General features: G+C 35.5%; 1 protein-coding gene across 1 annotated transcript; it reads left to right on the top strand.

Annotated features, from left to right (window-relative positions):
- Positions 1–9,851: 9,851 nt before the first annotated feature.
- On the top strand, positions 9,852–10,304 carry LOC140861085 (uncharacterized). Its single transcript, XM_073264087.1, has one exon. The coding sequence runs from the start codon at positions 9,852–9,854 to the stop codon at positions 10,302–10,304; it is 453 nt and encodes a 150-aa protein (XP_073120188.1).
- The last annotated feature ends 15,018 nt before the right edge of the window (positions 10,305–25,322 follow it).

Genomic DNA, 25,322 nt, shown 5'->3' with positions numbered 1-25,322 from the left:
CATGCATATATATAATATGTTATGTATATTGCATGGATTTTATGTTGCATGGATTTTAACATGTTGTTATTATGAGATAGAATGTGTTGAGTTTTTAGGCTCACTAGACTTAAATGGTATAGGTGAACCTGCAATTGATCTAGAGTTTATTGCCCCGACTGGTGGTGAAGACGTATGAGCCTCCCTGTAGCCGACTAGCCCGTGACCTATGCTCAAGTTTATGTTTTGAGTGGATTTGAATATTATTACATTATCCGCACAAACTTTAATATTTATTTAATAATTTATGAATTTTATGTGGAGGATTTTAAGGGGTTTTGATTTGAATGTTTTATGCATGAATTTATGTTTATTTTAATAATATTTAATGGCATGCAATATTATGGAAATTTTTAAGTATAATATTTTAATGAAAAATTATTCTGGAGTATAAACATATTATGTATAATTATTCTTTTTACACGTTATAGGTTAAAAAAAAATTCAGTAGTAATAGTAGTAGTCGTTATAGAGCTTGCCCTTACTATTAAAACGCATCGCGCCCTTCACAGGCAAAACCCTAAAAAACACATGATCGCCAACGGCAAACTCGAGTTTTCGTCATCGTCGTCGGTCAGCATAACTCTTCTGACGACTCTGCGCGGTCCTCATTCAATCTCGAATTTGTGTCACAATATTTTATGTATTAAATTTTATTGAATTTTATATTAAGTATAAATACATATATGTATGGGTGTATATCTATTATCTAGACTTTAAAAAAAAGTAGTAGTTAGGGTCGTTTCATTAATGGTATTGGTTTTTGTGTTTTTTTTATTGACGATCAAGAATATGCATGTAATGTGTTAGGATCGAAATACGTGTGTAGAAGGGGGGGTGAATACACACTTAAAAATATTTTAAGCTACAATAGCTCGTTCTTGAAATGTTCAAAAATAAACCGAGCACCGATGAAATATATCGAGTTTGGTTTTCAAACCAAGCGAAATACACTCAAAATAATCCTTCATAAAAACCGAATAAACATTTTATAAATCATTTGAAATCATGCAAGTTGAAATAATAAAAATAGTTTGGTTGAAGCATTTTATCAAACACTTTGTGTGTAATATTTTGGTCTATGAAGAACACATAAAATGCTTCAACAATGCATCTTAAAACAGCGGCAATAATAATGTAAATGCGATAAACAAATAGACACGAATTTGTTTATGGATGTTCGGAGCTCAATCTCCTACGTCACCCCTTCTTTTACATCGAAAGGATCCACTAGAAAACTTTGATTTATGCAAACTCATTTGTACAAACCTAATCCAATTTAGGACTTATCCAATGCCTAAAAAATAACTCCTTGCCAATCTCAATTGTAGGACTCTACCTCACAATCCACATAATGTTTTACGTCTTTATGTCAAGACTACAAACACAATGTTTAATGTCTGTGCTAAAACTTTCACTCAACTAATCTTTCAAAGCATGTCTCTTGTATGTGTGTGAGTGACCTATCTTCAACTCATATACAAAGATATTGAACATGGAAGAGTATCCTATAAAGTGGGTTTGATGTAGAGGATTTAACGTTGAAAGTTCATCTCTTCTTCTTGTTCCTCACACCTTGGGCTTGCTCTCATTCTAGCTTCTTTTTCTTCTATAATCTGCCCATGCTTTTAATCCCCATCAAAAGGTTGTGTTTGATCTTCAAAGTCTTGTATTTAAAGTCTCCAAGAATGATTTGAAAGTTAGATTCAATAATATGACCGTTTGGGATGTTTCTGGACACTTTCTGAAGTTACAACGGTCATATTTGAGTAGCTGGCACTTTTTTGAGTTTGAGCTGAATTTACTGTTCATCGGGCTGGTTTGACCGATTTGATCTGGTCAAACTCATCTGGTTTGGTCAAGATTTGATCTGATTTGTCCGACTTTGATCTGGTCTGGTTCAATTGATCTGGTCTAGAGCAACTTCGATTTGGACTTGTTCACTTGATCTGGTTTCGCCATGTTTCATCCGATCTGTTCATTTGATTATATCTATTGATTCACTAATTTCTGGGCAAAGTGATGAACATAAAAGTTGTAGCCCTTTGTCTTGGCTTTCCACGAAATCAAGAATCGCTCGTTTTCGAGTTTGTATGTGAAAGATATACTCGAAATACTAAGCTATGTCTGAAATTCTGTTCTGCAGAATTTCAGTGCAGAACCCGAAACTTCATATCGATTTATCAGCTTCTTACACTCCGATTCAGATTGATCTTCTTAAATATGATTTGTAAATCATTGTCTTAGCTTCGTAACTCATACTGAATCATCCCGTTTGGATACGCGAGCTGTAAGTTATGGCCAAAATACCAGGACTGGTCTGTTTGATCTTGTTGTTGTAACTTCGATCTGCTTTGCATCCAGCTCGATGTTGCAACCACTATTTCTCCTTGATAATGTACGAATTAACTCATCCGGCCTGAGATATGACTTGTAGATATTTGAGTAATATTTCCAACCGTTTTGGCCTCAAGTCATTTGGATCACCGAGTTATGAGATATGATCGATTTACTAAACTGCGTCAGATTGACTTATTTGATTTTCAGCTCAAATATTTCAAACTTTGATCTACTAACTACAACATTTGATTAAATATGTTAGAAACACAATAACAAGTTTTGTTATCATCAAAATCAAGATTGATTGTGTTTCACAACCCAACAATGTCCCCCTTTTTGATGATCACAAAACTTGAATAAAAATATGAACATTATTTTTATCTAACATATTTCTTCTCCTTTTTGTGTGAATCAAAAGGAGTATTTTAAGAAAAAAAAATTTCTCCCCCTTAAAATTATAATTAGCTCTCCCCCTATATTTTTGAAACTTTAAAATCAATAAAAGTAGAGGGATAACTAAACGACATTTTTTAAAACAAATATGCAATGCACAACAAATAAGCAAGTTGACAATTAGCAAACTTCATCAAGAGTGAACCAAATTATATCAAACTATCATGCATCACAGAATCAAGATTGATATGCCAACTGAAATATTCATGAAACATTTAAGTGTCCCTTTAGTCACTAAGCACAATCACATTTGTAAGGGAAATGACTAGACATTCTTAATCCAAGACATGCTAGCACAAGTAGAATATCAAGATAACATTCGAACTCAAAAGTTCTTTAAAAGCTAATATTAAAATGAGTGTACCGAGTTTTCTTGATGATGTGTGGCTCTGATTCAAGGTAATAAGTCCTTTTTATTGATGAGTGCAACATCCTTGATCTTTTTGACAAAAACACCAACTTTTTGTCCATGTCCAGTTTCTACCGCAGCGCACATGGTATGTCTTCAACGAATAAACCGCATTTTTTTAACGCATTACCAGGCTGCAAATTTTATACCCTGCGATCCTCTATGAGTCTAGTTTACAATGCAAAAGGAGGTTTGCCGTTTGGACACTCGAGCAAGGAGTTATGCCATTTTTTCCAAAGTCGCTGCAAGCTGTCAAAAATTATCAACTATGCATATATGTGCTAGAAAATCTTAAAAACGAAATTTTGAATATCAAAATCAGTTTCAAATGCTCTTTCAAGAACAACCGCTCTGATACCAATTGTTAGGATCGAAATACGTGTGTAGTTGGGGGGTAAATACACACTTAAAAATATTTTAGGCTGCAATAGCTCGTTCTTGAAATGTTCAAAAATAAACCGAGCACCGATGAATTATATCGAGTTTGGTTTTCAAACCAAGCGGAATACACTCAAAATAATCCTTCGTAGAAACCGAATAAATATTTTATAAATCATTTGAAATCATGCAAGTTGAAATAATAAAAATAGTTTGGTTGAAGCATTTTATCAAACACTTTGTGTGTAATATTTTGGTCTATGAAGAACACATAAAATGCTTCAACAATGCATCTTAAAACAGCGGCAATAATAATGTAAATGCGATAAACAAATAGACACGAATTTGTTTATGGATGTTCGGAGATCAATCTCCTACGTCACCCCTTCTTCCACCTCGGAAGGATCCACTAGAAGACTTTGATTTATACAAACTCATTTGTACAAATCCAATCAAATTTAGGACTTATCCAATGCCTAAAAAAGAACTCATAGCCACTCTCGATTGTAGGACTCTACCTCACAATCCACATAATGTTTTACGTCTTTATGCCAAGACTACAAACACAATGTTTAATGTCTTTGTGCTAAGACTTTCACTCAACTAATCTTTCAAAGAATGTCTCTCGTATGTGTATGAGTGAGCTCTCTTAAACTCATATACAAAGATATTGAACATGGAAGAGTGTTCTATAAAGTGGGTTTGATGTAGTGGATTTAACGTTGAAAGTTCATCTCTTCTTCTTGTTCCTCACACCTTGGGCTTGCTCTCATTCTAGCTTCTTTTTCTTCTATAATCTGCTCATGCTTTTAATCCCCATCAAAAGCTTGTGTTTGATCTTCAAAGTCTTGTATTTAAAGTCTCCAAGAATTATTTGAACGTTAGATTCAATAATATGACCGTTTGGGATATTTCTGGACACTTTCTTAAGTTGCAACGGTCATATTTGAGTAGCTGGCACTTTTTTGAGTTTGAGATGAATTTACTGTTCATCGGGCTGGTTTGACCGATTCGATCTGGTCAAACTCATCTGGTCTGGTCAAGCTTTGATCTGGTCTGGTCCGACTTTGATCTGGTCGAGCTTTGATCTGGTCAGGTTCAATTGATGTGGTCTAGAGCAACTTCGATCTAGACTTGTTCACTTGATCTGGTTTGGCAATGTTTCATCTGATCTGTTCATTTGATTATAGATCTTGATTCACTGATTTTTGGGCAAAGTGATGAACATAAAAGTTGTAGCCCTTTGTCTTGGCTTTCCAGAAATAAAAAATCGCTCGATTTCGAGTTAGTATGTGAAAGATATACTCGAAATACTAAGCTATGTCTGAAATTCTGTTCTGCAGAATTTCAGTGCAGATCCCGGAACTTCATATCGATTTATCAGCTTCTTACACTCCAATTCAGATTGAGCTTTTTGCATATGATTTGTAGATCATTGTCTTAGCTTCGTAACGCATACTGAATCATCCCGTTTGGATAAGCTAGCTGTAAGTTATGGCCAAAATACCAGGACTGATCTGTTTGATTTGGTTGCTGTAACTTCGATCTGCTTTGCATCCAGCTCGATGTTGCGACTAGCATTTCGCCTTGATAACATCCGAATTAACTCATCTTGCCTGAGATATGACTTGTAGATATTTGAGTAAGCTTTCCAACCATTTTGCTGCAAGTCATTTGGATTACCGAGCTATGAGATATGATCGATTTACTAAACTGCGCCAGATTGACTTATTTGATTTTCAGCTCAAATATTTCCATCTTTGATCTACTAACTACAACACTTGATTAAATATGTTAGAAACACAATAAAAAGTTTTGTTATCATCAAAATCAAGATTGATTGTGTTTCACAACCCAACATAATGGTTCAGGTATCAAACTAATTGATGGAAAAACAGATACTATTATAGTATAATATGCATTGTGTACTAAGTTTGTATCATATAATATTAATATATTTTACCAAAATTCTTATATGTTAGCTACTATAAGGTATTTTGTGTTTATACTATGCAGTCTGTTTATGATATATTTTGTTGCTACTGTAAGGTATTTTGTATGATGCCATAGTAAATTGAAAAGTACTAATTGTAATTGGAAATCTTAACTGAAATTTGCTTGAATGTATAAAGATTGATGTCGTACAGTGATGTGATGCCACCATGCTACTGGGGCACTACCTTAGAGGCCTAGAGTACAAATTGGAGCTCATGGAGCTTCTGTCATTGTCTTACGTTGCAGACTGATGATTCAAACGGAAAATTACAAGCTGTTTGAAATGAGTTTCTCAGTTTCTTTCACTGGGTTTTATGTGTAAATATATGCAACTATTATTTGTTATATTCATGAATCTGAGTATTTATTACAACTTCGAAACACGATGCACTTTTCTGTCTTTCAAATTAAATTTTCACGTAGTTCACATAATATAAGAGTGGTTAAGATTATGGTACATTAATTGAGATTGTATCTCATGTAGCATAAATAAATTGATTAATTTATCATTATATGATACGTTTCTCGTAAATTTGACGTGTTCATCCCATTATTTATGATGTATATTATCTTACGACATAGGTAAACCTGACCAAAGTTTTTAACATAAAAATTAATATTTTTCACATAAAAACGAATACTTTTATCATAAAAACTAATATTTTTAACATAAAAAAAACTTTTCATGAAAAAAAATATTTTTTATTTCAAATTGGAATATGTAAGAAGTAATAATTTTATCATAAAAAAATAATACTTTGGATAAACAAAATAACACTTTTCACATAAAAAGTAATACATTTTATGTCAAACTTGCGTATGTTAGAAGAAATATTTCACATAAAAACTAATACTCTTAACAAAAAAAGTAATATTTCTCACATAAAAAAATTAATATCTTTATGTCGAATTAGCATACTTTATAAGTAATGTTTTTAATGTAAAAACTAATAATTTTTACCAAAAAATTAATACATTTTAGAGAAAAAATAATATTTTTTATGTCAAACTTGCATACATTAGAAATAATATTTTTCACATAAAAACTAATGTTTTTAACTAATACTTTTAATATAAAATGTAATACTTTTCACTAAAAAATTAATACTTTGTCATATATATATATATATATATATATATTTGACCATTAATTTTTTATGTCAAAATATTAATTTTTACTGAAAAAATATTATTATATAATTATTTGAATAAAAATAGTAGTTTTTTTATGTCAAAAGTATTAGTTTTTTTACTTGAAAAATATTAATTTTCAATGCAAAAGTATTGTTTTTATGTCAAAAATATTATTTTGAAATATATGATTTTGTCTTCAAAGATATTAATTGTGTCAAAAATATTAGTTTTTTTCTAATAAAAGTGTTATTTTTTATGTCAAAATTATTACGTCCATGAAATATTTTTAAGTTTTAGCTAAATAAGTAATACTTTTTTTAAAAAAAGTGATATTTTTCATAATCATATAATACAAATTAATATTTCTCCATATATTCTCATGTGTTATTTTTAATCAAAACAGTAATACTTTTGACAGAAAAACAGATACTATTATAGGCCAAAAAATTAATATTTTCATGTGAAATAACATATATTTTCAAGTAATAATTTTAACATAAAAATTAATACTTTTGGCTAAACAATTATTAATTTTCACTTGAAATAATTATATATTTTCAAGTAATATTTTTGACAAAAAAAACTAATATTTTCAGCGAAATGAGTAATACTTTTGGTAAAAAAAAACTAATATATTCAAAAAAATAATACTTTCAGTAATAATAAAATATAAAATATTATTTTTTCTCTGCAATCAGGTTGCCCGACAAGGAATAATTAAATAAAATAAGATAACGGACTTGAGTTATAGAACACGAAACAAGAACTTCATGGACTATCACCAAGGGCCCTCGATTATTTTTAAAAAATTAGTATTTAAATTAATATCCAAATAAATTTAATTAATAAATAGTGTTATAACAAAATAAATAAATCGTGAATAGATTTTTATGGCAAAATTTTTGCTCTTAATGAATTAAATGGTTCACTAACTATGTTCAACTTTTATCTCATTTTCTCATGTGTCCCTTTAACCAATTTAATCCATGCACGTAAATTTATAGCATACATATGTTGCATCATAGGTAGACCGTAGACATACCGTCAAGTTTTTCTTACTTATTATTTAATTTAACCATATTGATTACTCAGATTGCATGTTACGAAAATTGAGTAATTTTACAAAAGATAGAATTTTTCTTTTCATTTTTTTTCATTTACTAATGGATTAATGCATCATTATTTTATTAATTAATATTACATTAATTTATTATATCTCTCCTATATATATGTATATTGTTTGTTCGTATTTGACTTCATTATTTAGTACTATTTTAATTTTTTTATGAATTTAGTTAAATAGTTCCATTATTGCACAAATATTCATCATAAAATGTCAAAAAATGACGACTTTGTTTTAAAAAATGCAATAAGAGTGAATTTTAAATAACTTTGGTTGTTGAATAATTTATTTTGGAAAACGTAGGGAAAAATTCTTTCTAATTCGAATGTTTTTTAATATTAAATATGTATATATGTATATATATATATATATACACACACATTATTAATGAAAGGGGGTCATATTTTTAATTTCGTCCCGGACCATATTTTTCTCAGGACCGCCCCTGTGTATAACAACAAGGCAACATGGCGGCTAATTTTTTAATTTTAGCCACTACACGATAAAAACTTATATTAATAAATAATCATAAATTATTTTCCAAATTATATTATTAATATTTAAGAATAAAAAATATTATTACAAGTTAAAATTTATTAATTTGTATTCAAACAATCACCAGATCTCATAATCACACATTTTCATATAAAACATATCATAATAAAGTTTTTTCAATCATAAAACATTATGAACTTATATTAGTCAAAGCTATGCATTATTCAATAAAATAAAATATAAATAGATTATTAATATGTATATATATAATATAATATAATATGGCGGGACATGTTTACTAAATTAATACTAAGATCCCTTCGGATCCGCTTAACCTAGAGTAACCCGTAGTGTTTAATACAAGGTCTGGGTTTTTAACCACACTGTGTGTGAGGTCTATGCTCATGCAAATGCGGTTGTACAATTGGTTCAGCAACATACCACGATTGAGAAATATAGACACTGACGTCGACGTTCAACAATTAAGATCGGAAAATGACAAGTCTCATAGTATAGATCCAAAAGCTAGTCTTTTACGTAATCAACTATAGTCTTTACAATGCGATGAAAATTTTTGAAAGGAATATTTTATTCATAAAAATCCTCAAGCCTAAAAAGATTTTATTTAATATCTTTTGTCTTTCTTGGACGTGAAGTAACTTTTGCATTAGTTATTTATTTCCTTAGTTTAGTAGATTTGAGATATTATTATGCTTAATTATAATATTCGCTTATCTTATATCTAACAAATTTTTTCTTATTTAAGTAGATTTGATATGATCAAATCTTGAGAAATCTCACAATTACAAGGAAACCAAGACAAGATGGATTATTGTCTATATATTAATATAGGCGTGCACAAGAAAGAGATCGATAGAGAGACCGAGAGAACGACTAACATAGAGATTTGTGTGAGAGCTTCACGTACATACATTGAGAGAAGAATCGAAGATCTTCTGAAGCTCGTATCGATCGTGATCACTTGATGCTTTGAAGAACACTTGTAGATCAAAGATCAAAGAGTGTTTCGTCTCTACGAGTTTTGGAATCAAGATTATTTTCAACTCCTTGCTCTATTTTCTTTATTCTATTTCATATAGAATTTTTTAGGAGTTATTTTTTATGGTTTATTTTCTCACATGTTATGAGAAAATTTCTTTTACAATAATCACTAGTTTCAAGGTTTGTAAAACTCTTTGAATTATTTTCTAGTGAAAGTTTTGCCCTGAGGCACTGCAAAAGTATTTTATACTCTTGCTTAATAATCTAAGTCTATTTATTTGGTTGCTTGTTTATTTTATTCACGCTTTAATTATTTTCCGCTGCATATTACTCAAGGTGTTATTGAAGGTGTTGTCAGCACCTTGTGACAACACCTAAAACTGTTTATGTGCAGCCCCTATTCCCTTGCAAGTGGCATCAGAGCCATATTCTTGATACACTAAGAATTGATCCTGGTTTGTTTATTTTATTACAGGAAATAAGATGGACTCATCTAATACTGCAAATTCGTTTTTAAAGCCTCCAGTTCTTGATGGCACGAAATATCCTCTGTGGAAGACAAGGATGAGATTAACCATAATAGCTATGGATGAACGTGCATGGCAAAGCATACTTACCGGTTGGACTGCTCCAAAGATTGTGGATAAGGAAGGTGGTTACATCATTAAGCCAGAAACCACATGGACAACCGAGGTGACACAACTTTCTAGCTTTAATGCTAAGGCCAACAACGCCATATTTTCCAATGTAGACATGAGGATGTTTGGCCTTATTACTGACTGTGTTGTAGCCAAGATTGCATGGGATACCCTACAAGAGCACTGTGAAGGGTCTGAAAGTTTCAAGAGAACAAGGATGAGGTTACTTAATTCAAAGTTTGAGAATCTTTGCATGAGTGAAGATGAAACAATTTCTGAGTATGATCAACGTCTTTGAGAGCTGGTGACTGAGGCATTCACTCTTGGAGAACCGATTGCAAACAAAAGACTTTGGAATAAAGTCCTTCGATCACTACCTGAGAGATTCAATGGTAAAATTTTGGCACTTGAAGAAGTCAAGGATATCTCGAAGATGAAGCTGATAGAACTGATAAGTATACTTCAAGTGTTTGAGATGAATAACACTGCACAAAAGAAGGATAAAAGGAAGGCAATTGCTTTGCAAACTTCTGATGAATCATATAATGAGTATGTTCAATTTCGTCAAAATGTTCTTCAATCTGATCTTGGAGAGGATACGATTTCACTGATGACCAAAAAGTTCAATGAATATCTAAGAAGAATGAAGGAGGTCAAGAATTCAGATCAAAAACTTAAGGCTCCGATGTTCTCCAACAAGCCTTTGAAAATCACTGGAACAGAACAGTCACCAAAGAAGTTTACTAATCCTCCTAAGCCTAAACTGATGTTGGAAGGGAAAAAAAAGCCTAGTTCAAAGAAGTTGGACACTGTTCAGTGTCATGCATGTCAAGGATTTGTACACTATGCCAATGAGTGTTCTAACACACTTAGAAAAGGAATGAACACGACTTTGAGTGATGAAGAGTCTGAAGAAGATGAAAAACAGGAAGATGAAGAAAGTCATACAGTTTTTACAGCGCTACTAGAAAGCAAAAAGTGTTTTCAAATCAATCCTTTAGGTGTTGCCATGCCTAGTCGCAACATCTCCAAAAGGTCAGTTTGTTTTAATTCATCTACTACTAATAAAGTGAGTATTACTGATGCAGGTGATGGAAGATTGTCTATGGAAGAAGCTCTGAAGATGTATGAAGAACTTTATGTTGATTGGATTGAAAGGAATAAGTTGAACACTATTCTTTCAAAAAAAAAAAACTAATTTAAAGGTTGCTGTTTCTAGACTTGAAGTTATGCTGAGTAAAAAGGACTTGGAGTTGTGTCAGGTAAAGGAAAAACTTGCTAAATCTAAAGCTACGTTGGCCATGTTTAATTCAAGAACAACCAAGCTTGACTCACTGCTCATGATTGGAAGAGATGGTACTACTGGTTTAGGTTTCAAAAATAGCAAATTGAAGTGGGTGAATGTTCGAAAGGCCCTGTGTTTGTTAAGGAAAACAGTTGTACTGAAAGTTCAACCAAAAGGCCTCACCAATTGCTCTTCCAAAACCAAATCCACAGCCTACTGCTCCTTCAATGTCTAGAAGTAAACGTAAGTACATTTGTCACTTTTGTCATAGGCCTGGTCATATCAAACCATACTATTTCAAGCTGCAGGAAGACTACAGACAGAGATCTGCATCAAAGGTGTTGCCTAAGGTGTTGTCAACACCCTCACACAACATCTCCAGAAACAGATCTACTGTAAGAAAGGTTTGGGTACCAAAAGCTGATATTCACTATTATATGATTTATACTGCTTTGAGAACTAATGTTTCAGGTGCTTGGTACTTTGATAGTTGTAGCTCACAACATATGACAGGTTCCAAGAAGTTTCTCACTGATTATGTTGAACAAAAAAATGGAAAAGTAACCTATGGAGGAGGTTCAAAAGAAACATTGTGGGGAAAGGAACACTGAATTTTTTTGGTTTGCCTAAGCTTCACAATGTGCTTTATGTTGAAGGACTAACCGCAAATTTAATAAGCATAAGCCAACTTTTTGATGATAATTTGCATGTGTAATTTGATAAAAAATTATGAAAAGTTTTTGATGATTCTAATTTGTGTGGCATGACAGGTACAAGGTCATCTAATATTATCAACTTGGAGAAGAGATGGCTTGTATATACACAAAAGTGACAGAATTTGACCTATGGCATCAAAAATTGGGTCATGCAAATTTCAAGACTCTAAAGAACTTAAGTAAGTTAGATGTTGTTGGAGGTATGCCTAACTTGAAATCTGGTGTTCCATTTGTGTGTGAAGCATGTAAAAAAGGAAAGCAGACTAGGGTGTCACACGAGGTGTTGCCAACATCTCTGACAACACGCTGCCTTGAGCTTATACATATGAACTTGATGGGTCCAATGGATGTTGAAAGCTTCGGTGGTAAGAAATACTTTTTTTTTTGTGTTGTTGATTTTTCACGATACACTTGGGTAAACTTTATGAGAGAAAAATCAAACATGTATGATGCCTTCAAGAAATTACTTACTAAGATTTGAAATCTCCATAATATGAAGGTAATCTGAATTCACACTGATCATTGTAAGGAGTTCGAAAACTCTTCTTTTGATAGTTTTTGTGATAAAAAGGGTATTTCTCATGAATTTTCTGCTCCAAAAACCCCAAAACAAAATGGAATTGCTGAAAGAAAAAATAGAACTTTGAAAGAGATGGCAAGAGTGATGTTAAGTTCAAAAAATATTTCAAAACTTTTTTGGGCTGAAACCTTGAATACTGCATGTCATATTTCAAATAGAGTTTATTTGAGGAATGGTACTACTATGACATCTTATGAAATTATCATGGGAAAGAGGCCAAACCTTAAATATTTTCATGTTTTTGAATGTGTATGTCACGTTTTGAATGATAGGGATCATCTTGCTAAATTTGATGCAAAAAGTAATAAGTGTATGTTCTTGGGATATTCATCAAATAGCCGAGCCTATAGGATGTTTAACTTGAGAACTAGGACCATTTTCGAATCTATTAATGTTGTTTTTGTTGACTTTGCAGATCTAAAGAAGAAAATAGCTGAAGATGAAGTTAATGATCTGCTGGATAATTTTGGAAATTCAGATGTTGTCCAAGGTGTTACAACACCTCCGACAACACCTTCTGCAGAAATTCCCGAAACTAAAATGGAACAGCTTACTGAAGAGAATAATGATGAGGACAGTGAGGTAAACAAAGCTGGAAAGAATATTCCAAGCAGAATTTAAAAGAACCATCCAACCTCACAAGTTATTGGAGATATGCATGGAAACTTGCAAACTCGAAGGAAAGAGAAGGTAGACTACAGAAAAATGGTAGGTCTAATGTGCATGAGCTCTACGTATTCTCAGGTAATATTTTCTTGTTTCGTGTCAAACATTGAACCCAAAAAGGTTGAAGAAGCTTTAAAAGATGAATTTTGGGTCAATGTTATGCATGAAGAGTTAGAACAATTTGTTAGGAATGATGTTTCGTACTTGGTACCGTGTCCTACTCATGTTAATGTTATAGAAACTAAATGGATTTTAAAAAATGAAACTGATGAGTCGGGAAACATCATTAGAAATAAATCTAGGTTGGTAGCTCAAGGGTATACACAGGTTGAGAGGGTGGATTTTGATGAAACCTTTGCTCCTGTAACCCGCATTGAGTCAGTCCGACTTTTGCTTGCCATTTCATGCTATATGGGAATGAAAATTTTTCAAATGGATGTAAAGAGTGTCTTTTTAATGGGATTTTGAATGAGGAAGTTTATGTGAAACAACCTAAGGGTTTTGAAGATCCTAAACATCTTGATTATGTGTATAAGTTGAAAAAGGAATTGTATGGATTCAAGCAAGCACCACATACATGGTATGGAAGATTAACCGAGTACTTGCTCAATATTGGTTTCAAAGAGGTGAAGTAGATAATACTTTATTTGTGCAAAAGTCTCAAGGTAATATCTTAATTTGCCAAAGTTATGTATATGATATAATCTTTTGTGCTTCAAATGATAAACTTGTTGATGATTTTGTGAAGTGCATGTCTTCTACATTCGAAATGAGCATGATTGGCGAGTTAACTTATTTCTTGGGATTGCAAGTGAAACAAATTCATGATGTTATAGTTTTGTGTCAAAGCAATTATGCAAAAAATTTGGTGAAAAAGTTTCTGAATGACAACACTAAAAACATGCGTACACCTATGGGTACTAATGAAAAAGGGTCTAAGGAGGATGTTGCCGAAGGTGTTGACAACACCCTCTATAGAATCATGATTGGTAGTCTTTTGTATTTGAGTGCTACTAGACCTTATATCATGTATAGTGTTTGTTTGTGTGCTAGATACCAATCTAACCAAAAAGTTACTCATTTGAAAGCCATAAAACTTATATTGAAATATGTGGCGGGTACTTTGAATTTGGGTTTATGGTACACTAAAGAAACCAATTCGAATTTGGTAGGGTTTAATGATGCTGATTGGGCTGGAAATTTAGATGAGAGAAAGAGCACTTCGGGAGGATGTTTCTACTTGGGGAATAACCTAGTGTCATAGTATAGTAAGAAACGAAATTGTGTCTCACTTTCTACTGCCGAGTCTGAATATGTTGTTGTAGGTAGTTGTTGTTCACAACTCCTATGGACGAATCAAATGTTGAATGATCATGGAATTAAGGGTGATACTCCTATTGTGTACTGTGATAATTCTAGTTCCATTGACATATCCAAAAATCCAGTACAACACTCTCGAACAAAACACATTGACATTAGACATCACTTCATTCGATATTTGGTCGAGAAAAGCATGATCTTAATTGAGTTTGGAACAAATAACCAATTAGCTGATATATTCACAAAAGCTTTGGATTTTGAGAGATTCTCCAATCTAAAGAAGTCTCTTAGTATGTGTGCATTATAGACAGAACAGAGATGTTGTCTGGAGTATTGCCAACACCCTGTGACAACACCTTTTCATGCATGTGCATTTTTTTAGGCTCATTAGGCATATTGCATTCATGCATTCATTTTGTTTTGTGATGTGTTTGATACTATATAACCATTGACTTGTGTTCACCTAGGATTCTCTACAAAATGTTTTACAGTGTAATATGGATTAATTGAAGAAGAGTTCTGACTAAGTCACGAAGTAGTGGAGGGATGTTCGTGTATTCCATGATCATGTCCCAAATGAAAAATGACTTCGCAAATTCAGAAAATCAAAAGAACAAAAAGGTTAATCAATAATAGATTCAATCATCAAATTTGATTGAAAATCAGAAAAAAGTGGAAAAAGCTACCTAAAGGGGTCCTTAGAAGATCGTTTCCTTTAGTGTGCAGGCTACCACTTCTGTAAAAATAAAATGAATAACAAAATTTTGAGAATCCAGAAGTGTTGCTGGAAGATGTTGCCAATATCGTTGAAAACACCTCATTTGTCAACATATTTTTGCATGTGATAGCATATTTTTTTATGTCACACTTTGTTTAGATATAATTAGGACATGCATATTTTTTTTTTGAATATTGTTTAGCCGAAAGGTTAGAAATTCTGATCGAACAAAATTTTGATTTTTGCCCTATCCACTGAATGTTTTGAATTTAAATATGATTGTATTTTGTTTCAGTGGTGTTACATTCCGATGAGGAGTTTTATTTGGAAATTTGGTGAAATATTTGGGCCTAGATTATTGCCAAAAATTCGAAAATATTTGTTTCCTAATTGAATCGGATTAGAGTGCAGTTAGAATTTGTTACCGTTGGGGATCTTTTTACCGTTAGGGGCTATAAATCCGAGTGAAAATAGGAAAGGTTGTGTGCTATATAATTTGTGATTTATATGAAATATATTATTTCCTTCTTGAGCCTTCGAATTTATCATATTTTTGTGCCCCTGTTTGATCCATCGTCTACCCCAATTTTTTCACTGTTTTCACATTCGCAAATTTTAAATGGCAGGAAAGGGTTTTGATTCTCGCGACATCCGTTCTGAGATGGGTTTCACAAAGGATGCTGCTGAAGGTGTGACAACACCTCCATCACCACACCCTCTGTCCGAGCAAGCTTTGATTCCAGTGGCTGAAGAACCTGTGCCCCTGGACTCCATTGCTCCAGGAGAGCCAGGTAATGAAATTGATGTGGAAAACATGCCAGATATGTCAGTAGTCAACAAGGTGTTTCCTTCCAAACCCTTGACTCTCCGATCCAAGCGTCAAGCCAGATACAATCCTGACTACACCGCCTCAAAGAGATTCTGTGGTAAGGGACAACCTCAAGAATGTCTCTTGTGGGAACAGAGTACTCCTATGGTGATGCAAGCGATGATGAAGATTACAAGCTGGTGCATCGAAAAATGGAAATGCTTCTGTGATGGAACCTTCGGGACATGTTATCCCAATTCCATTTTCTGCTGAAGAAGCATCAACAGGTGACTCTTCAAGTGATGACTCTACAAAGTCAGAGACTCAATCTGCTGTTGTTGTCAAGGAAGATGCATCTGCATCTGTTCCCGTTGAGGAGACATCTACTGCTGCTCCTCTTGCATTTTCTGATGATGAGGAAGCCTCTATTGCAAAATTCATTGCTGACTTGAAGCATTAAAAAGGCCAGAAGCCTACTGTCTCTTCTCAAAACTCCAATGATGAACCAGATGAGGAGATGCTCAAGGAATTTGCTGACAACCATCCCCATTCTTCCGATAGTTCCAACACTGACTCAAGTGAAGATTCAGATGCTGAGAAGGACCTAGAAGACGAGTCAAATTCTGATGACTCTGCATATGATAAAGAGGATGTTGAGGAAGGTGTTGCCGACACCCTAGACAACACCTTGGGTGAAGACTATAGGGTAAACTCTTCTTTCTCTTCTGCTTTTCATACCAAGGATATTGCTGGGACAAGTACGCTGATAGAGAGTTCTTTGAGGAACATAATATTGATGTGGATAGCTATGAAGCTCAAAATATGGTAAGTTTTTTTGAGATAAGAAATTTACTTTCCACTGTGACTATTGCCGGTCCATACCGCAGAGAACTTATGCAGGAGTTCTATTGCAATATTACTGAAGCCATGAAAGATCCACGGTATGTCAAGTATGGAAAAGTTTATGTGCGAGGACAAATTTCTCTTTTAGTCCTGCTATCATCACTGGTTTTCTCTGTACCCCTTCGGTGATGATGTGGCACTGCCTACCACGGATGAGATGACCTCTGTCATTATAGGTGGTCAAGTCATAGTATTTCCAGCTAACCCTAAGAAGTTGCAGGCTGCCAAGCTCACATCCTTATACTCTGTTTTACACAAGAATTCATTCAAAACTTGGACTCCTTCTGAAAACACTAAGTTGCCAAACATCAAGCTCCGGTCTTGTACGCTATCGGAACAGGAGCAAACTTCAATTTGGGCCAATTGGTGTTCGACACCGTCATGGCCTTCACTGACTATGCACAACCAAATCTGAAGCTGCCTTATCCATCTCTAATCTATTCCATGATGCTTTCTCAAGAGATCGAGAAGGATGATGATGAGATTCTTATTGAACCTGGGGAAGTGTTGAAGATTGCACTAGCATTGCTGCGAGGAAACATGAAGATAGACCTACCTTGTTCTAAATCAATTGATGCTGCAGATGTTGCTAACACCTCTCTTGCCACAAGTGTTTTTAATCCTCCCTCTACTACTTAAAATATGGATTTAGCCTTTCTTCAAGCTCAGATACTAAATGCTGAACAAAATATTATTCAAGCTCAGGCTGATCTAGCTTACTATGAAGGGATGAAAGCTCATTACGAGTCTATACTTGGTGGAGCTTCTTCTTCTGGACAAAATGAGGGAGACCGTAGTGGTGAAGAAGAAGAAAGTGGTGAAGCTGATGAAGAAGCTGCTAATAATGATGGCACATCTGAGAGCAATCAATTCTAGATTGCTCAAGTTGGTTTAGTTTTTTTTGTTTGATTTTTATGGTTGTTGATCAGTGTATTTTTGCTCTACTCCTAATCAAAACTGGTTTCTCTTATTTGTGTTGAAGGTCTTAATTGTTTTTCCTTTTACATATGTTTTTGGTCTGGAGTGTTGTAGCTAGATGTTGCCAACATCTCGTGACAACACATCGGCTTATACTTAGGGGGAGTTTGATTAAGGGGTAGTTGAGCTGAATTATTTTAAGGTGTTTTGTCCAGAAAGGCAAAAAGGGGGAGATTGAAAGGAATATTTTATTCCTAAAAATCCTCAAGCCTAAAAAGATTTTATTTAATATTTTTTGCCTTTTTTGGACGTGAAATAACTTTTGCATGAGTTATTTATTTCCTTAGTTATGTAGATTTGATATATTATTATGCTTAATTATAATATTCGCTTATATCATATCTAACAAATCTTTCTTTATTTATGTAGATTTGATATGATCAAATCTTGAGAAATCTCACGCTTACAAGGAAACCAAGACAAGAAGGATTCTTGTCTATATATTACGATTGGGGTGCACAAGGTAGAGATCGATAGAGAGACCGAGAGAACGACTAACATAGAGATTTGTATGAGAGCTTCACGTACGTACATTGAGAGAAGAATCAAAGATCTTCTGAAGCTCATATCGGTCGTGATCACTTGATGCTTTGAAGAACACTTGAAGATCAAAGATCAAAGATTGTTTTGTCTCTACGAATTTTGGTATCAAGATTTTCAACTCCTTGCTCTATTTTATTAATTCTATTTCATATAGAATTTTTTAGAAGTTATTTTTTATGGTTTATTTTCTCACATGTTATGAGTAAATTGATTTTACAATAATCACTAGTTTTAGGGTTTGTAAAACTCTTTGAATTATTTTCTAGTGAAAGTTTTGCCCTGAGGCGCTAGAAGAGTATTTATACTCTTGCTTAATATTCTGAGTCTATTCATTTGGTTGCTTATTTATTTTATTCACGCTTTAATTATTTTTCACTACATATTACTCAATGTATTATTGAAGGTGTTGTCAGCACCTTATGACAACACCTAAAACTGTTTATGTGCAACCTTTATTCCCTTACAATTTTAAAAAAAATAAAAAAAAAGTTCTGAAGAGAACAATTTGATTTTATGAAGTAAAAACAGAAAAATAAACAGAGTATTGCCCAAACATGGCTTCATCACTAGCCCTAGAATTGCTCATGTTCTTGCTCTTTGATTAACACGTACAACAAATGTATATATTATTATTAAAAAATAAAACTAATAAATAATCATAAATTATTTCAAAATTTATATTATTAATATTTATGAATAAAAAATAAAAAAAATTGTTAATAAAATGTTTATGACCGCGGAGACAAGTTAAAATAGGAGTGAATACTTCTCCATGTTGAAATATCAAACTATGGATGGATCGGATGCTTTATAATTGATATTGAACGATGAAAGGAATTGGTTCAATTAATTAATAGTATGGTTAAAATAAGGTGTTTTAGTCTTGAGTCTCTGTTATTTGTTAAACTCAAATTGGGTCTTTTCTTAGTTGACTCGATTTTTTTTCTTTCTTATGTATTGAGTTTATGTGTTACTGCATGACATCTCTTATGAAACCAAAACATAACTTTTTTCCACTCATTTTTTATGTTGAAAATTATTTAAAAATTGGTAAAAAAATATTTTATGATTTTCAATTAAAATTTATAAGTAATGTGTAAAAGACATCACAGTTTCTATTAAGACAAATTTGATTTTTCTAATATTGGAGGATCTCCTAGAAAATTATTAAAACCTTATTGTTAAATATAAAAAAACAAGTATATATGAGATCGCTTCTTCTATTACATTTATCATCAAGGTTTGTGTCCTCTAGTTAAATTTTTTTCATTTATATATTCTCACACCATAATACGATGTTTTATATACATATATAAATATATATATTATTAATTATTTATATATATATAAATATGTGAGTTCATTTGTAAATTTACATAGATATATTTTTTCATCTATTATTATTTTATTTATATATAAATATGTGAGTTCATTTGTAAATTTACATGTCTACCTTTTTCTATTATTACTTAAATAATGTGTTCTATTTTTTAATTATTTATTTATGCAACTTTTCAATTAACTTATTTATTTATTTAAAATTATATCATGCACTCTTTCAAATATAAAAAAAAATTAAAATACTATTAATATTTTAAAATATTTTTGTACCTAGCTTTTTAATTTATTTTATTCAATTTTATAGTTCATGAAAGTTTTTAACTTCACCTGATGTTGTAGCCTCGTACAACAAAGTAGAAAGGATAGGAGCTTATTGTCACGGACTTAGCCCTTCTAAGATCACGTGCGGCCTTTGCTCCTTGACTACGCCCCTCGCGAGTACTAGCAAAGCAGCCTTTGTTGCGCAAGTGTGTGTGTAAGTGTTTGAGTAAGAACACAAGAGAGCTTGGAGAATACTTTGTATTGATTTCCAACTTGGTGGTTTACAAATGAGGGCTATCACCCTTTTATAGTTGAGCTCCCTACAATCTACATGATTCTAGATTCTTCCATCTACACCAATCTAGAGTCTACTTTCTACAAGTTTCTATACAAGTCATTTATATACAAGTGTATTCTAGAGAGTTCTACATAAGCCTATATCTTGAATATTGTAGAGTCTTCTAGAATATGCACAACCTCTACCTTGCACCACGCTCTAAAATCTTCCGAAATGCGCAAGAAGGTACCGGTTGTGACATTCTCCCCCACCTATTCGGCTGACGCCCTCGTCGCCTCAAATTGATGGAGTAGTTCTTTGAACTGCCACAAGTCATGTTTTGTTTTCCATGTTGCCTCGGACTCTGGCAATCCCTTCCATTTGATCAGATATTGAGTTCTAGATTGCACTCCACGTCGCCTCTCAATGCGTTTGGCAAGCACCTCTCTTCAACATCTTTGTCAAAGGAAGTTGTTACTACAGGAGGTGCTCGGTGAGAATCGCCTCGGCTAGTGTCTTCCTCATCTGGATAATAAGGCTTTAACATGCTCACATGGAAGACCGGATGAATCTTCAATGTGTTGGGGAGGTCGAGACGATAGGATACCTTCCCAACCCTTGCAATTATCTTAAAGGGTCCTTCATACTTCCGGATTAGACCCTTGTGTACCCCTCGAAAGGCTTTGAATTGATGTGGCAAGAGCTTGATGAGTACTTCATCTCCAATGGAGTACTCTTGTTGCCTTCTCTTTGCATCGGCCCATTTCTTCATGCGCCGTTGGGCCTTCTCTAAGTGTACTCGCGCCAAGTCCATGTGCTCGCTCCAAGACTTAGCCATCTTTGTCGCGGCGGGGCTTTGTCCCTTGCTAAAAGATATTTGCAATGTATGCGGAGTAGTCGGTTGTTGCCCCATGACTAGCTCGAATGGGCTCTTCCCAGCGGCCTCACTTTGTTGTAAGTTGTAAGAGAATTGTGCCACATCCATGAGCTTTGCCCAGTCTCGTTGGTTGGCACTCACAAAGTGCCTCAAGTAGCATTCCAACAAGGCATTTACCCGCTCGGTTTGGCCATCAGTTTGCGGGTGAAAGCTTGTAGAGAAATGTAGCTCCGACCCAAGGAGTTTGAAGAGTTCCGTCCAGAGTCGGCCTGTGAATCGGGGGTCCCTGTCGCTTATGATGTGTCTTGGTAACCCCCAGTACTTGACTACATTCTTGAAGAATAGCCTTGCAGCTTCCTCGGCAGTGCAATCCTTTGGGCATGGAATGAATGTTCCATACTTAGTGAATCTATCGATCACCACCATGATCGAACCAAACTCATCGGACTTCGGCAAGGCACTAATGAAGTCCATAGTAATAGAATCCCATGGACGCTCCACAATAGGTAGAGGCTCAAGCAGGCCCGCCGGTTGCTTTGTCACGACCTTGTCTTGTTGACAGACCAAGCATGTCTTGACATATAGTTCGACTTGGTCTCTCATTTGCGGCCAATAGTATGATGCTTCCAATAAGGCCCTGGTGCATTTTTGCCCAGGATGTCCAGCCCACTTCGTGTCATGACACTCACGGATTAGATCCTTCCTCAGATCCCCCCACTTTGGTACATAGAGTCGACGTCCCTTCGTATATAGGAGCCCATCTTCAAGCCAGAATTGTCGAGTCTTCCCTTGCTCGACAAGCTTGGCCAACTCCTTGGCCATGGGATCATGCTCCAATCCTTCTTTGATGCGTGCTGGCAGATCTCCTAAGGCATCACTGATAGATGCCAACTCTGTTTTCCGACTTAGCGCATCTGCAACTACATTGGCTTTGCCGGGCCGATACTCAAGCACAAAGTCGAACTCGGCTAAGAAGTCTTGCCACCTAGCTTGCTTGGGACTAAGTTTCTTCTGACTCTGAAAGTAGCTAGTGGCTACGTTATCGGTCTTGACGGAGAACCGAGATCCCAGCAGATAATGTCGCCACACCCTTAGGCAATGGATGATGGCAGTCATCTCCTTCTCTTGCACAGTGTATCGCCTCTCCGTCTCGTTTAGCTTCCGGCTCTCATAGGCTATGGGATGCCCTTCTTGCATTAGAACTCCTCCAATAGCAAAGTCAGAAGCATCCGTGTGCACTTCGAACTCTTTGACAAAGTCTGGCAAAGCTAAGACAGGTTCCTTGCTTACCGCTGCCTTTAAGTCATCAAAGGCTTTGGCACATGCGTTCGACCATCCCCATGGCCGGTTCTTCTTAAGAAGATCCGTCAGCGGTGCCGCTCTAGCGGAATACCCTTTTATGAACCTGCGATAGTAATTAACTATCCCAAGGAAAGAACGGAGTTCGGTTACCTTGGTTGGTGGTTCCCAATCCATGAGGGCACGAACTTTGCTTTCGTCCATATTGAGCTTCCCATGCTCAATAATGTGCCCCAAGAATTGAACCGTCTCTTGCGCAAAAGAACACTTTTCTTTCTTCACATAGAGCTCGTTCTCTCGTAAGACTTGGAACACTATTTGGAGGTGTTGGGCATGCTCCTCCAATGTGTGGCTATAGATGACTATGTCATCCAAGTACACCACCATGAACTTGTCAAGATAAGGGTGGAAGATCTTGTTCATGAGTGTACAGAATGTTTCCGGGGCATTGGTTAGGCCAAATGGCATGACGAGCCACTCAAAAGATCCATATCGAGTGAAGCATGTTGTCTTGGGCTCGTCCCCATCGGCAATTCGAACTTGATAGTACCTTTTTTGTAAATCCATCTTTGTGTAGTACTTGTCTTGACCAAGACGATCAAACAAATCAGCTATCAATGGGATGGGGTACTTGTTCTTTATTGTTACCTTGTTAAGCGCCCGGTAGTCCACACACATCCTCAATGAGCCATCTTGCTTCTTTTGAAAAAGTACGGGAGTGCCATATGGTGCTTTAGATGGTTGGATACGTCCGGTATCCAGTAGCTCAGTGAGTTGTTTCCGAAGCTCCTCTAGCTCGGGCGGTGCCATGCGATAGGGTGCCATGGCGGGCGGCTTGGCACCGGGTTCCAACTCGATCTTGTGGTCGACTTCTCTCCGTGGTGGCAACTCCTTAGGTAATTTTGCCGGCATCATGTCTTGGTTCTCATCCAGAACCTTCTTGATGTTAGTAGGAACTTCCTCTAACAAAGGAGTGTCAAGGCCATCACCCGAGTGTAACGTAGCCAAGAACGTGGGTTCGCCTTTATTCACTTCTTTGGCTACTTGCATAGCCGACAATTGCTTCATTGAACTTGCCTCGGGTGGAGCACTTGTCGCTTGTATCATTCATGGAGACCCTTTCTCCATTATACACATAGAGTCTAAGTAAGGCATCGGAATAGCACTTACCTTTCTCAAGAATTCCATGCCCAGCACGAAGTTGAAATCGTCAAGGGGTGCCACTGAGAGGTCCACTCGACCGTGCCACGTACCCAAGGACAGATCAACATCCTTAGCAACTCCATGTAGTCGTCGAGCGGATGCATTCACAGTCTTGATCCATCCTGCACCTTGAGTGACATGCAATCCCAAGCGTTTTGCTTCACTCTCAGTAATGAAGTTGTGGGTGGCTCCGGTGTCAATCATTGCCTTAGTAAGTTTGCCATTGATCTTTGCTTCCACGTACATGAGCCCCTTGCTTGATGTAGTGGTCAATGGCTTGGCTTTCAAAGCATTTAGGATTTGGACGGATCCCATGTGTTCGGCCTCTGCACCATCAACTTCACCGCCTTCAAGTATGGCCGACAAAGAACCAAGCTTTGGGCAGTTACTCATTGCATGAGGCCCTTTGCATACAAAACAACCACCTTTAGGGACAAAAGCCTTTTTCTTGTCTTCATAGTCGTTGTGTTTGTCTCCAGGCCTCTTGTCGCCGGTCTTAGCTTGGAAGTAGCTCTTCTTGAACTCCTTCTTTTCTCCCCCACCTTTGCCCGAGTTGCTTACATCTTTCTTTTGCTTGAAACCATCGTTGCTACGTTGGTACTCGGACAAAGATTCGAAGGCGGCAATAGTATCATCCAAGGTTTTGAGATCTCGTCGTTGTAGCTCTTGCTTGGCCCAATGTTGTAACCCATCGGTGAAGTGGAAGATGAGATCTTCTTCATCCATCTTTGGAATTTGAAGAACAAGAGTAGTGAATTCCTTGACATATTCAGGGATTGTTGTACGATGTTTTAGCTCCCTTAGCTTTTTACGAGCCTCATATACCACATTCTCAGGATAAAAGTGGCGCTTGAGTTCCTTTGAGAACTCTTCCCATGTATCGACTCGGCACAACCCATTCTCTATGTCCGCATGCTTGCAACGCCACCACAACATTGCAGTATCAGTAAGATACAAAGTAGCGGTACGTACCTTGGTCGTCTCATCTTGTAATTTGAGACCTTCAAAGTAAACTTCCATTTTCCACAAGAAGTTCTTGACTTCCTTGGCATCCCTCTTTCCACCAAAGCTCATTGGCTTAGGCAACTCGATCTTAGGAGCTTTAACGGATTGGCTTCCTCCATCCATGGTAGCAACTCGTTTTCACAGCGTCACATCTTCGCACATCCCCTCGATGCAAGCTTGGAGGGATTCCACCATCTCTTCAAGTCGAGCGATGCGATCGTCTCGTGCTACGATTGCTTCATGGAGCCCTTGAATATCCTCTTTCACTGAGTCAAGTTCCGACAAGACATGGCCCTCCAATGTCTCCAATGTATGCTCGGACTTCTCAACTCGTTCGGATACTTCCGCCATAACTTGCTCCCATGTTCCTTCCCCTCGAGTCTTGCTAGCATCCCGATGCTTCTTGCCTTGGTTAGGCGCGGTATCCCTTCCGCGGTCTTCCGTCATACCAGATGAACCAGCATCTTGCCCTGCCATGATCACTTGCGATGAATTGAACCCAACCGGGCTCTGATACCACTTGTCACGGACTTAGC

Source organism: Henckelia pumila, chromosome 4, assembly GCF_033568475.1.
Source record: "Henckelia pumila isolate YLH828 chromosome 4, ASM3356847v2, whole genome shotgun sequence".
Lineage (NCBI taxonomy): Eukaryota > Viridiplantae > Streptophyta > Magnoliopsida > Lamiales > Gesneriaceae > Henckelia > Henckelia pumila.
Note: the sequence above shows the minus strand (reverse complement) of the source record. Positions and strands in the feature narration are given on the sequence as shown.